The 14376-nt window shown below is 39.9% G+C and overlaps 1 protein-coding gene across 9 annotated transcripts in view; it reads left to right on the top strand.

The window, feature by feature from the left end:
- The window catches only part of LOC138178229 (uncharacterized), a 134964-nt gene that overhangs the window by 117058 nt on the left and 3530 nt on the right, over window positions 1–14376 (top strand). For all 9 annotated transcript variants that reach the window (XM_069109865.1, XM_069109864.1, XM_069109862.1 and 6 more), the window contains 8 exons: window positions 92–265; window positions 10214–10439; window positions 11710–11945; window positions 12526–12856; window positions 13130–13344; window positions 13629–13831; window positions 13941–14113; window positions 14192–14356. In XM_069109865.1, coding sequence (XP_068965966.1) covers window positions 92–265; window positions 10214–10439; window positions 11710–11945; window positions 12526–12856; window positions 13130–13344; window positions 13629–13831; window positions 13941–14113; window positions 14192–14356 — 1723 coding nt within the window. The remainder of the gene's footprint in view (window positions 1–91; window positions 266–10213; window positions 10440–11709; window positions 11946–12525; window positions 12857–13129; window positions 13345–13628; window positions 13832–13940; window positions 14114–14191; window positions 14357–14376) is intronic.

The raw sequence follows: 14376 nt of genomic DNA, 5'->3' as shown, positions 1-14376 counted from the left end.
GGAAGAGGCAACTTTTGGGTAGTCGCGATGACGGCATGTGGCCTCAGGGTGCTTTAATGCCAGCTGTGTTTTCTTTGAAACGAATTTTTAGACCGGTTTGAACGGGGTGAAACCTGCCATCCCCCCGAGAGATCAAAAGAGGGCACCTGCCAGACCGCCGAAAGATAATCTACGTTTGTCCACGCAGAACAATAATGTGGAGAGCACCGATAACGCGAATGCCGAGCCCACGCAACAGCAACTGCATTCCATCAGGAAATATCAGGTAGGAAATAATATCAGCTACGAAAAATAACGTCAGGTTTGACCGTTTCGAAAAGAAGAAACGATAACGCGTTTGTACGTTTTCTTCAGTTTCTGTTTCGAATACCTGGACGTTTCGCGCGATAGAGATCGGTGAATAATTCAACGCGGAATTAGCGGTGGGTGTTTAGCTTTCAATTCTACGTTCTTCCTCAACGAGTCTTCGTGCATTCGCAGACACGCGAGCGTAATTGCACTACGTTTTCTCGGTTATGCGTAGCCGATGGAAAGTAACGCTCGTTACTTGCTAACCACCGAGTCAGAAGAGCGACGATGATGGAGATAATCGTGGGGAATTTAACGTTTAGAAAGAGATTAGTGGCATTTTATGAGAAGAAGGTGTATCGACGAATATTCGAGTACGAAATATATCGTACGAGTTTCATTGTAAATGGTTGTGTATGGTGTACCGGTAGTTGAAGCTCTTGAGATACCACTAGTCGCGTTAAAAGCTTCTGAAAGGATAAAGGAATTTTCATTGGGTCGTTGGTTGTTTAGGAAATACAAGAAAATTGGTGTTAAAGGATAAACGATTCCGAAAAGATGAGAGACATACTTGTTGTTTGGTGTTGAGGTATTTTGAAGAAATAACAGAATTTTCAATAGGTTGCTTGGAGTTTGAACATTTTGGAGAAATAGTAGAGTTCTCATCGGATCGCTTGGAAGGTTCTGGAAAAATAAAGGAATTTTCATTAGGTTGCTGGTTGTTTAGTGTTGAGATATTATGAAAAAATAGAAGAATTTTTATGTTTGGTCACTTGGGGTTAGAAGCTCCTAGAAAAATAATAGTATTTTCATTAGATCATTTAGTGGAGGTTATGGAAAAATACAAGAATTTCCATTATGTCAGTCGGTGTTAGAAAAATTTGGGAAAATAATAGAATTTTCATTAGGTCTCTTGTGGTTAGAAGCTTCTGGATAATTAATAGAATTTTCATCAGATCATTTAGTGAAGGTTATGGAAAAATACAAGAATTTCCATTATGTCAGTCGGTGTTAGAAGATTCTGGGAAAATAATGGAATTTTCGTTGGGTCACTGATCACCTATTAAAAGGTTCTGAAAAATTAAAAGTTTTCATTAGATCGCTTGGAAGATTCTGGAAAAATAAAGGAATTTTCATTACCTTACACTGGTTGTTTAATGTTGTTAATATTCTGAAAAAATAAAAATTTTTATGTTTGGTCACTTGGGATTAGAAGCTTATGGAAAAATAGTGTTTTTATTAGGTCACTGGTTGACTTGGTGTTAGAAAATCCTGAAAAATTAAGAAAATTTTCATTAGATCACTTAGAAGGCTCCAAAAAAAAAAAAAAAAAAAAAAAAAAAAATAAGAATTCTCATTATGTCACTGGTTGTTTAACACCAAGAGGTTCTTCAAAAATAAAAGAATTTTCGTTAAGTCGCTTGGTATTGGAAGTTTCTTCGAAACTAATAGAATTTTTATCAGGACAATCCTCGTATTAAACAAATAATCCTCGATATTCTTCAATAAGAATCACTTTCATCTGAAATCGTTCGACTGATTGTAGGTTAAGGATACGTATAATTTCACATATCAATGCCGTGAATAATTGAAACGTTGGCCGAGGAATTTCGGTGGGTGTGTGAAAAGTATCGGCCGCGGGAAACGCGTGGTATTCCGCATGAATAATTTAGCGTTATGTAACGATGTAAAGGCAGCAATCGACGATCGTTGTTTAAGAGTACGTGTACCAGCCACGGGCTGTCCACGTTCCAACAGGAAATTACGAGACCTGGGCACAATGGTTATCGAACAGAGAGCCGCTTCCATAGCTTCTATACTTGTCGAATTTCCTATTTCGTGTCATCGGTTCGTTCCTCCTCTCTTCCTACCTATAACCTTGCGCCATTGTGTTTGGCTAACAGTTTTCCGATTGTTCGCGTTAATCGGCGATAGAACCCAGCTAAAAAAAAAGTGAAAAAAAGAAGAACGTGGGAGAAAACGGGGAAAAATCGAAGGAAATGAATGCTTGTAATTATTCTTCGTAAATATGAACTATATTCGTGGAAAAATTCGCGGGAAAATATTTGAACGTAAACGCTATTTTCGTTACAATTAGGATATACTGGGTTGGCAACTAAGTGATTGCGGGTTTTCTCATTACCACCTAATGACAAAATCCGCAATCACTTAGTTGCCAACCTAATAGCAAGTAACAAAGTAATTAATTACCTTTCGATGGCGATGACCTAAGCTTCTTGCACCAGACCAGAGCTGAACTCGTCCGGCACTACTGTCAACAATTGCAAAGCGTCCATCTTCCATCCTTTCGTCTAATTCTACTTTCAAATAAACACACGAACAATAAACTCGCGATTCAGCTGAACCGAACTGCGCATCGTTTATCGGTTAATTGTCGCAACAAATCAGAGACACGGAGAAAACAACACAGATATAGTGTATGGTATATTTTTCCTTTTAGAAATCGATCAAATGAAACAAAAACGACGAAACGTTTCATTGCTCGAGCCGCAGATGTTCGTACATTTATATTAGGTTGGCAACTAGGAGATTGCGGATTTTGTCGCTAGGTGGTGTTGGCAAAATCCGCAATCACATAGTTGCCAACCGAATATAATTAGAATTCAATATCTCACGAAGAAAATCTTATTTTTATAAATTTATTTTTAAACACAAGGAGGTCTCGTCGATAATTCCAAACTCCAAGAACAATTTAAAGATGCAACGTTGGTAATTATTCTTCTTCTTTTTTACAGTCGTTACTCGAAGATTCTCTTACTTTATCAGGAATCATTTTTCATCACACTATGATACGTTCGTTGTAGATAGAATTTTGGATCGAAATGTCCCTGATATCGCGATACTGATCGTTGATCTCCAGAGTTGTATTCCATAGTATCCGTATTAATTTCAGCGTGTACATCGAATAAGGTGGGATACGTATTAGCTTACGATTATTGCGAAACTCCGACAAATCTTATTTTATGTAACGTTTCTTCGTTACAAGGCACGTACGATACGAATAGATCGGTAGATTTGTAATAATCGACCAACGCGATTTAATTTCTCGACTAACGAGTCTCGCAAACAACATTTTTCACGTTAGATTGTGCCAAAAGTTTCTCTCGTTTTATATAAAAAAAAAAAATACACTTTATAAGAAAGAACATGTTTTGTTTCACGTTATTTTATCGAATTATAACGATCCGTTTTGTTCTATCACGCTGTTCTATTTATGTTGGACAAATTAGGATTCACGTTTGTACAAAACTCTCATAGAAAGAAGACTAAAAAGGAAACACCCCACTGACCTCACTAAAGAAACAAAATAGTCAAACTCGAAGATGGCATCCTGCTGGGGTAGCCATCCACATGCTATTTAGCAATTAAGTTAGAAAAATTTAGCAAATGCCCAGCTGGACAAATTGCAAAGTACAAATTAAATAACAAAAAAAAAAAGAAGAAAAAAGAACGTTTGTACAAACTTTGCCAGATAAAGCAGCTGCGTGGGGATAGCGAAAGACTCTTTTGGGGCAGCTTGATACTTGAAGAATTCTTTCTCTTTTCTTTTTTTTTAATTATTTATACTTTACAATTTGTCCAGCTGGACATTCGGTAAATTTTTCTACCTGATAATCGTAAGCGGTTGATGCGACTAAAACTAAGACACGAAGAAAGAAAAGAAAAGAAAGAGAAAAAGAAAATAATTAGAAACTAAAAATATAAACTAGTACTCGTGGCGTAGCAGTGCACTTGTATAACGACACTTATGAATTCACCGTCGAAAGACGACAAATTCGAGTGAGAAATACCAGAGGACGGTTGCGTCTCCGCGCCACGCTACGTTTGCCTTCTAAAATTCCCGCGCCTTGCCGGGACGTCTCGTCACGCTGAGTCAAGTGTGGTCTGGAATGTAAAAGAACCCCGCTCACAATAGTCTAAGATTACACGGTTCGAGTGTAACGTTACGAGTAAGTTTCGATAGGTGGAACACATAGCTTACGTACGGTTTGAGTCAGACTTCGGTTCCTCCTCCCTCTTTCTCTTTCTCTCCGCCGCCCTTTTTCCCTACCATGACCTCGGTCTTTGCTTCCCTATCACTTTACGGAGAAGCCGGATTTTTTTCTTCCCCCTTCCACTTCTGCTCGTTAAAAACCAGATACTCGAACGCCACCGCACCAAACCAGGAACACGCCGTGCCTGCTGAACGATAACGAGCTATCCTTCTCGTAATTTCCACGATATTATACGAGGAAGAATTTCAGCTATTTCTTTCTCTCTTTCTCTCCCTCTTTTTTTCTCAGAAGAAACCCTCTTCCAGCTTCCAGATCGACTCTCCGCTCTTCCAATCGTCTCTTCATTTTTCTATGAAAAATCCAGAGCGACGCGAGATCGCCGCATTACGATCTCATGCGAAGAACACGAGAGAAAAATAGAACGAGCAGAAGCGTGGATTTTAAATGGCATGATATTCGAAAATGAACAAAATATTGGAAATGTATTGGGTGGGCAACTATGTGATTGTCATTACCATCTAATGACAAAATCCGCAATCACTTAGTTGCCAACCAATAGTATAGAGAAATGGGGCGTTTAGCCAGTGAACTGGTGCGACGTCCTTAACACTTTACCGACCGATAGCCTATTAATCGGGTTTTTGTCGTCGACAATTTTTCTCATTATTTGAACAGTAATTTGTTATTTAGTACTAAGGTACCTTGCTCAGTTGCGTCAGTTGCATCGCTTTGTAAGCTTTCACAGTTTTATACCAAATTTGAAAAACTTTCGTTCGCTATGAACGAAAAGAATGGTATTGGAGAGTCTAAACCGAAACAGAGCCGGCGCCAGGGAGAATCTGCGCCTGAGATGCCGGTCGGAGCTAGCGGTCGGTAAAGTATTATGAACTTTGAAAAAACTTTGAAACGTGTACCTGAAAAGCGTGGCGAGAAGTAAGCGACATCTGGTGAAACGCAGAGTATCGAAACGATTGCTTTATTTTTGAATTTTATTAGCGACAGTTGCTGGTCGTAACGCGAGATATTGCCATTTCTTCGTGACGAGTATATTCGACAAGAAACAGTTAACTGCTTAAAATAAGTTAAACTATCGTCTCTACGTAGCTTCCATTCTTTCAATCACGTTCGTAGAGAGAGGAATTTGCGTAAAAATATCCATGGTGTAATTGAGAATTTTAAATATTTAAACCGCTGGCTGCTTTCACTTGCTTTCGGCGATTAAACGCGAACGTCCGTCGCTTTCTTCAATACTTCAGATTATATCGATAGCCGTAGAATTAAGTGGAATCAGAATGAAATTTCCTATCTGTTTCTAGTTTAAACCTGATGATCTTAAACCTACAAACTTGTTCTCTTTCTCCGTGTCGCATTAAAGTACTCTTCACTTGGAATTAGCATCGACGTTAGAAAATCAACACGCGATCTTCTTACGAAAAGCGGCTGATAAAAATCGAGGAAAATGTTATGGACGAGACACGATGTACGTTTTTTTTTATTATTATTTAATTTGTACTTTACAATTTGTCCAGCTGAACATTTGGTAAATTTTTCTTTCTCTAAATAACATGCGGATGGCTACCCTTAGCGGGATACCACCTTCGAGTATGGTCGTCCGTGACTACCAATAACATAAACGGTCTATTGGGGAAGGATGTTGTCTTACATCATCAATTTATTATTATTTCGCCATTATACGCTTTGAATAATAAAAATACTTCCGTGGCGTCCTGGGCGAAACATGTGATTTCGACGTGGCAGTCAAAGCGTTTTAATCGCCGAAATAAACGTATAGGGATACTTAGGTTACGCTTAGAATTGATATGAAAATAGTTTCAGATTTATTTAATATGCGATGTACAAGATATTCGTCGATATACATTTGTACGCGTCTCAGCGCTCTCTTTGTCACACCATCTTCTATATCACATTACCAACGGAACAGTTGCATTCGTCTGTTTTACGAGACGCTGTGCACGCACATACTCCCACACACTGATACTCATATATGTGTGTCACTACTACGCGGCTAATCTAGTGTAGCACACAAAACTTTTTTTTTATTATTTAATTTGTACTTTAAAATTTGTCCAGCTGGAAATTTGGTAAATTTGTCGAACTTAATTGTTAAATAACATGTGGATGGCTAACCCCAGCGGATTAGGTTGGATACCATCTTCGAGTTTGACTATTTTGTTTCTTTAATGAGGTTAGAGGGCTGTTTTCTTTTTGGTCTTCTTTCTATGAAACGATGTACTTGTACGTTGTTATCCGCGTTGTTATTCGCGCGAGCGTTTTTCCGTGATCAGGATTTCAACTTCTGACAAATTTTTACATTGCCTGATCGACATACACGGCGATGTTTATGCACTCGATTTTGTACGCGAACTTTCGCTGCCAGAATTATAGGAAATCCATCGAGCTGACGTTGGCGAAGCCATACGCGCGCACCACGAGAGTAAACGGGGCTTCGTGCAAGTATTTCTGTCCTGCCAGTGCTTAATCGCCATGGCCGTTACATAAATGGCCGCGAATCGCTTTTGCCATGATTTTTGCGTCAGCGATGCGCTTTATCGCTCGGTGGGCGTCGATCGCCGAACGGGTCTCTTGCTGATATCGCGACGATTGTAATTCGACGCTCGGCAACGTGCGATTTAACCTTCCAGAGAGTTTCTTTTCTATCGGGTTGGCAACTGAGTGATTGCGGATTTTGTCATTAGGTGGCATTGGCATAATCCGCAATCACTTAGTTGCCAAGCAAGATATAGGACTTAACGAGAGCAAATTTAGCTGCGCTTACGAGACGCTCGTTGCAATACGCGCGTTCGTTTGCACAATTTCGTTGTTCGTTTTTTTTTTTTTTGCGTGTTGCTTAGCTCTTTCGTATTTCGTTGAGGGTAGCCGAATTATCTAAACTCAAGCTTTCTTATTTGCTACGAGTTACTTGAATTAAAAAAAAAGAAAAGAAAGTTTAAACAATCGACTTGTAATTCGCAACGATCCCATCGTTTTTGGTAAAACAAACACGCGCTATGACAATTTCTCGTCCTAAAGTTTCCTCTATTGAAGCTGCTATTACGCTCTATTTACGACGTATTTACATGGACGTGGTAATTAGAAAACAAAGTCGATGTTTTATTAGCTGCGTCGTGGAAAGTTCGGTGGAAAGAATCGGTTTCGTTATACCGCGTGTTTAGAGCTGACGAATATCCAAAATGACCCAACAACGCAACACTATAAGTACCTTTTCCTTTCGTTTTGCGTTTCGTACGTCGACGATTCCAGCGTTAGATCGGTCGAGTGGAGTATAACATTACAACTAAGTGATTGCGGATTTTGTCAATACCACCTAGCGACAAAATCCGCAATCACTTAGTTGCCAAGCCAAATAACTCGTCTAACCTAAACGAGACGCGGCATCATCTCGACTGAGGATAGTCGAATCAGGTGAATTTTTATTTTAAATGTCAAATGCTTGCTCGATGTCACGATAGCTCCAATGTCTCTTATTCACTGGATCGTTTATTGTCACACGTTCAGGTGTTTCTTACATCAATGTGTTACGATGTTTGCTTGTTAAACGTTTTATCGTTAGGAAAAATCGCCAGGAATTTTGTCTACACGAGGTAGGTTTTGCATGAGTCGTCGTTTATTCCAGCTGAAATACGTTCAAACGGAAACCGAACGAGTCGATGAATAATTAATAAATCAACCGCGCAAAGCAACGTGTCCGATATCGTGCCCGGATTCCTGAAATAAATATTCTATATTAAATCGTCCCTTTTTCCTTATTCTATCTCGACGTTCAATGGCTGTCAAATGTACGTACTGTTTACGGACGACGTTTGCTAAAATTGCACAAGGCCACGTCGTGTGACGAACAAGGTAAGGCAATTAAATTTGTCTGCGGATGAATTGCGATCGAATGGAACCGGTCGGTAAAATAACAGTGTTCCTATTCGTATCAGCATCTTCGCTATGTTCAACGTCATTGTGAAGGCAAATAACAAACGTTGTATATCTTCGATATGCAAGGTACGTCTCCGCGTGACATTAAAAGTCATGATTTCTGCTATACCGACACCGTACGCTTTTCTTCTATAGACATTGTTCTATCTGCATCGCTATGACACGATCTTAGCGTTTCATCGACTCTGTAACGATTCCAAACGTTACAGAATAGTCATAATATTTGCAACTCTATCCAATCGCCGTTTAAACAGCATTTCTTCGAGAAGTACAATCAGTTTCAGCTATCGTGATACCATAGACTTTGCTTGCTTTGTTTAATGTTAAACATTATTATTTCAAACACTGTGACACGATCTTCGTGTTCAGTCGATTCTACGACAAATCTTAAGATTACAGAGCGAACAATATGTTCAAGATCATCGCTATCTGAAGTTTCTTCTTCGAGAAGAGCGTCCGGTTTTTGCCATCCTGATATTGCTGACTTTGTTTCCATAGATATTTTCATTTCAAACACTGTGACATGATCTTCGTGTTCAGTCGATTCTACAATTCTAGAGATTACAGAACGAACGAGATGTTCAAGATCATCGCTATCTGAAGTTTCTTCTTCGAGAAGAGCGTCCGGTTTTTCCATCCTGGCATTGCTGACTTTGTTTCCATAGACATTTTCATTTCAAACACTGTGACATGATCTTCGTGTTCAGTCGATTCTACGACAAATCTCAAGATTACAGAACGAACGAGATGTTCAAGATCGTCGCTATCGGAAATTTCTTCTTCGAGAAGAGCGTCCGGTTTTTCCATCCTGGCATTGTTGACTTTGTTTCCATAGACATTTTCATTTCAAACACTGTGACACGATCTTCGTGTTCAGTCGATTCTACGACAATTCTAAAGATCGCAGGACGAACAAGGTGTTCAAGATCATCGCTATCTGAAGTTTCTCTTTCAAGAAGATCAGCTTTTGCTATCGTGACATTGCTGACTTTGTTTCCATAGACATTTTCATTTCAAACACTGTGACACGATCTTCGTGTTCAGTCGATTCTACGACAAATCTCAAGATTACAGAACGAACGAGATATTCAAGATCGTCGCTATCGGAAATTTCTTCTTCGAGAAGAGCGTCCGGTTTTTGCCATCCTGATATTGCTGACTTTGTTTCCATAGATATTTTCATTTCAAACACTGTGACACGATCTTCGTGTTCAGTCGATTCTACGACAAATCTCAAGATTACAGAACGAACGAGATATTCAAGATCGTCGCTATCGGAAATTTCTTCTTCGAGAAGAGCGTCCGGTTTTTGCCATCGTCACAGCACAACATACTTTTCGCTGTTATCTTCATACAATTTAATGTCCTGACATCTAGTTACTCTTAATTTTTCGTAGACAATCTGGGTCATTTGTGACGCAAGATAAACTTCTCTAGCTAACTCTTAGCGAATTTTTACTCTTCCCGAAGATTCTTTTAAACATTCTTTGTTTTATATTATTTCATTGAATCGCGTATGATCCATTCAGATGAAGACCACGATATTTCACAAATTATGTTTCATATTTGTACAAAGATTTGTTGTAAAGGACTTGTTTGTAAAAGAAAGACACTTTTGCAGCAACCTAATATAGTAAAATACCTCGATAAGCATTGCAGGATTTCTCGAATTAAATCGGAATTGACCGACGATGAAATCATCTATCCATCATCGGTGTCGAAATTATAAATTTTCATAGCAACAGAATTAACAGAGATGTTCAATAAAATAGAAAAAACCTTTTCACCTTTTAATTACGCGAACGTAATCAATAAATAATTCACTGTCGCGTGAAAACGTACCTGCGTATAATTCAACCTGTTGAATTTTCCAGTGTTTTCAGCGGATAATTGGATGTACCTGGAATCAATGAAACGGGTGTAAACGAACGGTTTGATTGTAGGAACAGCTGCGGAAACGAAAAGATGAAGAGGAGAGACAGGAGATACTCAATCGGTCGCTACGCGGCTCTACCAAGTTACACGCGTTGGAAAGCCACGCGACCAGTCTCTCGGGTCAGGAAAATCTCGCGTACGCCCAGGACGAGGTGACCACCACCACCGTCAGCCGCGCACCGCATGTCACCGCGAGCGCCACGCTAGAAGTCGAGGAGCCTCCCAGGCCCCTCAGTAAGTCGTATTTTCCCTCCAGATATACGCCAGCAGTTCAAGGACCACTTCGCTCGATGACGCACTAATGACACTCGTCGTGGCCCATTAGGCCTCCTATTTATGCTCCGATAACTCCTCCATTCCCTTTTTAATTCAGACGTTTTTCAGACTTCGCCGAGACTTTATCCCATTGGTGTATCGTAATTGCGTTTCCTTCGTTTAATCAACTTGCCGTGATATTTGTTGCCGTGACCCTTATGCCAATGATCTGCCATCCTCCTGCGTATTTCTGTACTCGAACAAAGTCTACTGTTAATAACGTCTGCCTACAATTGGAAATCTCGTTAGTAGAAAATAATTGACACAGAGCAAGTTGAAGTTGATTGTACGTTGTCTCTCTGTTCCAATAGCTGGCATAGCTTGGGTAAGTAATAGTAATCGCGTAGGAGAACTTGTCAGAAAATGATATTCTAGCGTGACACTATGACGAGTATAGAGTAGACTAAAGACGCTTAAATTTCCTGTTGCAAATTCATAATTATTGAATTCTGGGTATTCGTAAGATCGGTATCATTGATGTCCAATAGCTTTAATAGAAAAATAAGGATATTATAATTTCATCAATATAATATACAATTTTTAATGATGGAAATTTAATTGCAGTTAAAGTTCAAATACTTTCGATAGTATGATTTTTTAATCAAGTTAAACTTAAAAAATTATTAAGTATGAAATACCTCAATTAATTAAATACCCTAATTAATAAGTATAAGCTACCTAGTGGATCGTACAGTGCCTACGAGAAGTATGCGCACGCCATTAACGAGTCGCAGGAAGCTTTTTTCTAATAGCAAGTTACCACATTTACCACACTAATTGATTAGCTGCAAGTACATTGAATTCCGTAGGATTTACTAGCACCTTCGTATGACTACGAAAACCGTACAAATACTATGAAAATGAAACGTAGAATCGGGAAGATTCTTTGAGAAACCAGAGTACGTGCAGATACCTTTTACGGTAGACACTGTAGTTGGCAAGTGTAAACGGAGAGAAAAGAATTTCCATACGGGAAGCGTGTATATTTAACGCAAGAATTTAGCACAATATTGTAAGTTCTCTTCAAGTACGCGGAAAATTTGGAGTATTGGCATAAGGGTTAAGGAAGACATTAGCCGGTCGTTTACCCTTTCACGGAAGAATAGTGGAACGGTAGAAAGCAACGGTGCTTCTGCGGACGAGAGACGTTTGTAGAATCTTTGTAACAGGCATTCGTTGCATATTTCAGCGTACGGAGAGGTCGTCGCGACGTTGGAGAGGCTACAGCTTCAATTGCGCAATATTTCCGGCGCTCTAGGCATTTCGGGACCCGGCGTGGAAGCGGAACTCGAAGCGGTGCGGACGCTTCTGGTGCAAAGTCGATTCGCATCTGCCCTCGCCACTCATCACGCCCTCAGAAATCGCTTAAGATCCAACAAAGTTCTGAAACATCACGCTGAAGACGCTTCCAGTTTGGCTCGCGACGTATGTACCCACTGTCACTGAAATTTTGACGACTCTGGTCGAAGATCGCAAAAGAAAAATACAAAACGATAAGAATGCGCTGTCGTTGATTTATCAAGTTTGTTACGTTAGTTTTTTAAGCAGGCAGGAAATTGAGAGAAAAATGATATGACACGATCGAAGATGAAAAGAATTTGACAAGGTGGCGAAGTTTCTGTAGAAGTCAAAGTCGAACCTCTCAAAGCCAAAATGATCAACTCCGTCTTTTCGTCGAGTCCTCAATTTCGTAATTGGCTCATGAGGGTAAAATGCAAGGAACATTTAAAAGAATATCGTCATCTTCTTTTACTTTGCTGAGTTGATCCATGTGACTTTTGTCCAATTACCGTGAAAAATAATATTTGAATATCGATGTTGTAATATCGCGCGAGAAACACGCGTTCAGATGCAAAACCAAGTAAAAGAATAATTTTCCAATTATCTAACGGTGTGCCGAGTTTTGTAGAAAATAGGAAAATAAGGAAATACGATGTATCTTGTGCGTTCTTCTGTTCAATCGGCCCTTTAAGCGTATGGCTTTTGTCATTGGTGAATATTTCAGTGTGTAGACATACTGGAGAAATGGCAGTCGTCGTCGACGGTAACAGGTGTCGGCGGAGCGGAAACGATCGCCGCTGTGGAGGAGCTGACCGGAATTTTGACGAGCTACGATATGGAAGCTCTTCTACTCGCTCACGACTCTATCATCTCTTACGTCGACGGATTACAGAGGAAACAGAGTCCTTCGTCCTCGTCACCGAGCGGTCCTCCGAGCCCTACCTCTAGCTGGAGAGGCTCCCGAGTCGTGGACAACATTAAAATTATCAGAATCGAGAAAACTAACGAACCTTTAGGTGCTACGGTTAGGAACGAGGGTGACGCTGTTATAATAGGTATTTTGGTTTCTTTTTCTGACAAAATTGTACGAAAACCTCGAACAAAGGTCAATAGCACAGTTTGCGGATATTTTCTAAGAAGACGATGCGATGTAACGTTAAATGTTGATGTGAGAAACACGTTAGCTAAGCTTATGAACACAGTGTAATTTGGCTCTAAAATTTTTCTTAAACTCCGCCTAAACGTGTTTCACACAAGTTTCTGTTGAACTATGCAAAAGTTATTATTGTTGGATTGTACGTTGAATAACCATAATAACGTTTACGAAGGTCGTGTTGTACGCGGAGGAGCGGCAGACAAGTCTGGACTCCTACACGAAGGCGATGAAGTTCTGGAAGTAAATGGCGTGGAAATGCGTGGCAAGAGCGTGAACGAGGTGTGCGATATTCTAGCCGGTATGCAGGGTAGTCTGACTTTCCTCGTGCTCCCGGCACCCACGAGTCACAGGAACAATCTGTCAAGTAGAAGGGAAGACACAAATCAGGTATCGACGATGTTTAATGTGTTATCAGGATATAGTGATTTTTATTAATATTCGGGAACCACGGTGATCGACACCTTGTTCTATTCACAAAATGATTCAGAAAAATGATTAGTCAAATAACAGCGTTTATGAATAAATATTTCTGACGTATGAAAATAGTTATTGTAGTTAATGGAAACATTAATTTTATAGAACACCGTTGTTCATCCTGATATTAATAAAAGTCCCTGTACATTAACTGTAATATTTGATATTGACTTAACCCTTTAATATCATCTTCTCAGATACAACACATACGAGCCCACTTCGACTATGATCCCGAAGAAGATCCTTATATACCGTGCCGAGAATTGGGTGTCAGTTTCCAAAAGGGTGACGTGTTACACGTGATCTCTCAAGAGGATCCTAACTGGTGGCAGGCGTATAGAGAGGGTGAAGAGGATCAGACTTTGGCTGGTCTGGTACCTAGCAAAGCCTTCCAGCACCAGTATGTCTATATATATATATATATATATAATCTTTTCTATATATATTCTATTTCTTGCTTATCAAACTTTTTTAAACATTGTCCGACTGATAATCCGAATTTCATCTAGGCGAGAATCCATGAAACAGACTATCGCCGGAGACAAATCGACCGTACGCGGCTCCAAGAAATCCAGTACGTTGTTGTGCGCCAGAAAGAATCCAAAGAAGAAGAAACGAAACAAGTTCGGGGCAAACTACAATGACGACGGGTATCCGCATTACGCAACGACAGCCATCGACGGTAGATACGAAAAGCATCATGGAAGACGTTTCAGTACGTTCACCCTTCGTTTACTCATCAAACATTTACATTTTCTAGATTATGACAGCGAGGAGGTGCTTACGTACGAGGAAGTTGCGTTGTATTATCCAAGGGCGAATCACAAAAGACCGGTAGTCCTAATAGGGCCACCAAATATTGGACGACACGAGCTGAGACAGAGGCTGATGCAAGACAGCGAGCGTTTCGCAGCAGCAATTCCTCGTGAGCAAGAGATTCGTGTT

The sequence above is a fragment of the Bombus flavifrons genome, chromosome 3, assembly GCF_040668555.2.
Source record: "Bombus flavifrons isolate JBK064 chromosome 3, iyBomFlav1_principal, whole genome shotgun sequence".
NCBI classification, from domain to species: domain Eukaryota; kingdom Metazoa; phylum Arthropoda; class Insecta; order Hymenoptera; family Apidae; genus Bombus; species Bombus flavifrons.
This window is presented reverse-complemented; position numbering and strand designations above follow the sequence as displayed.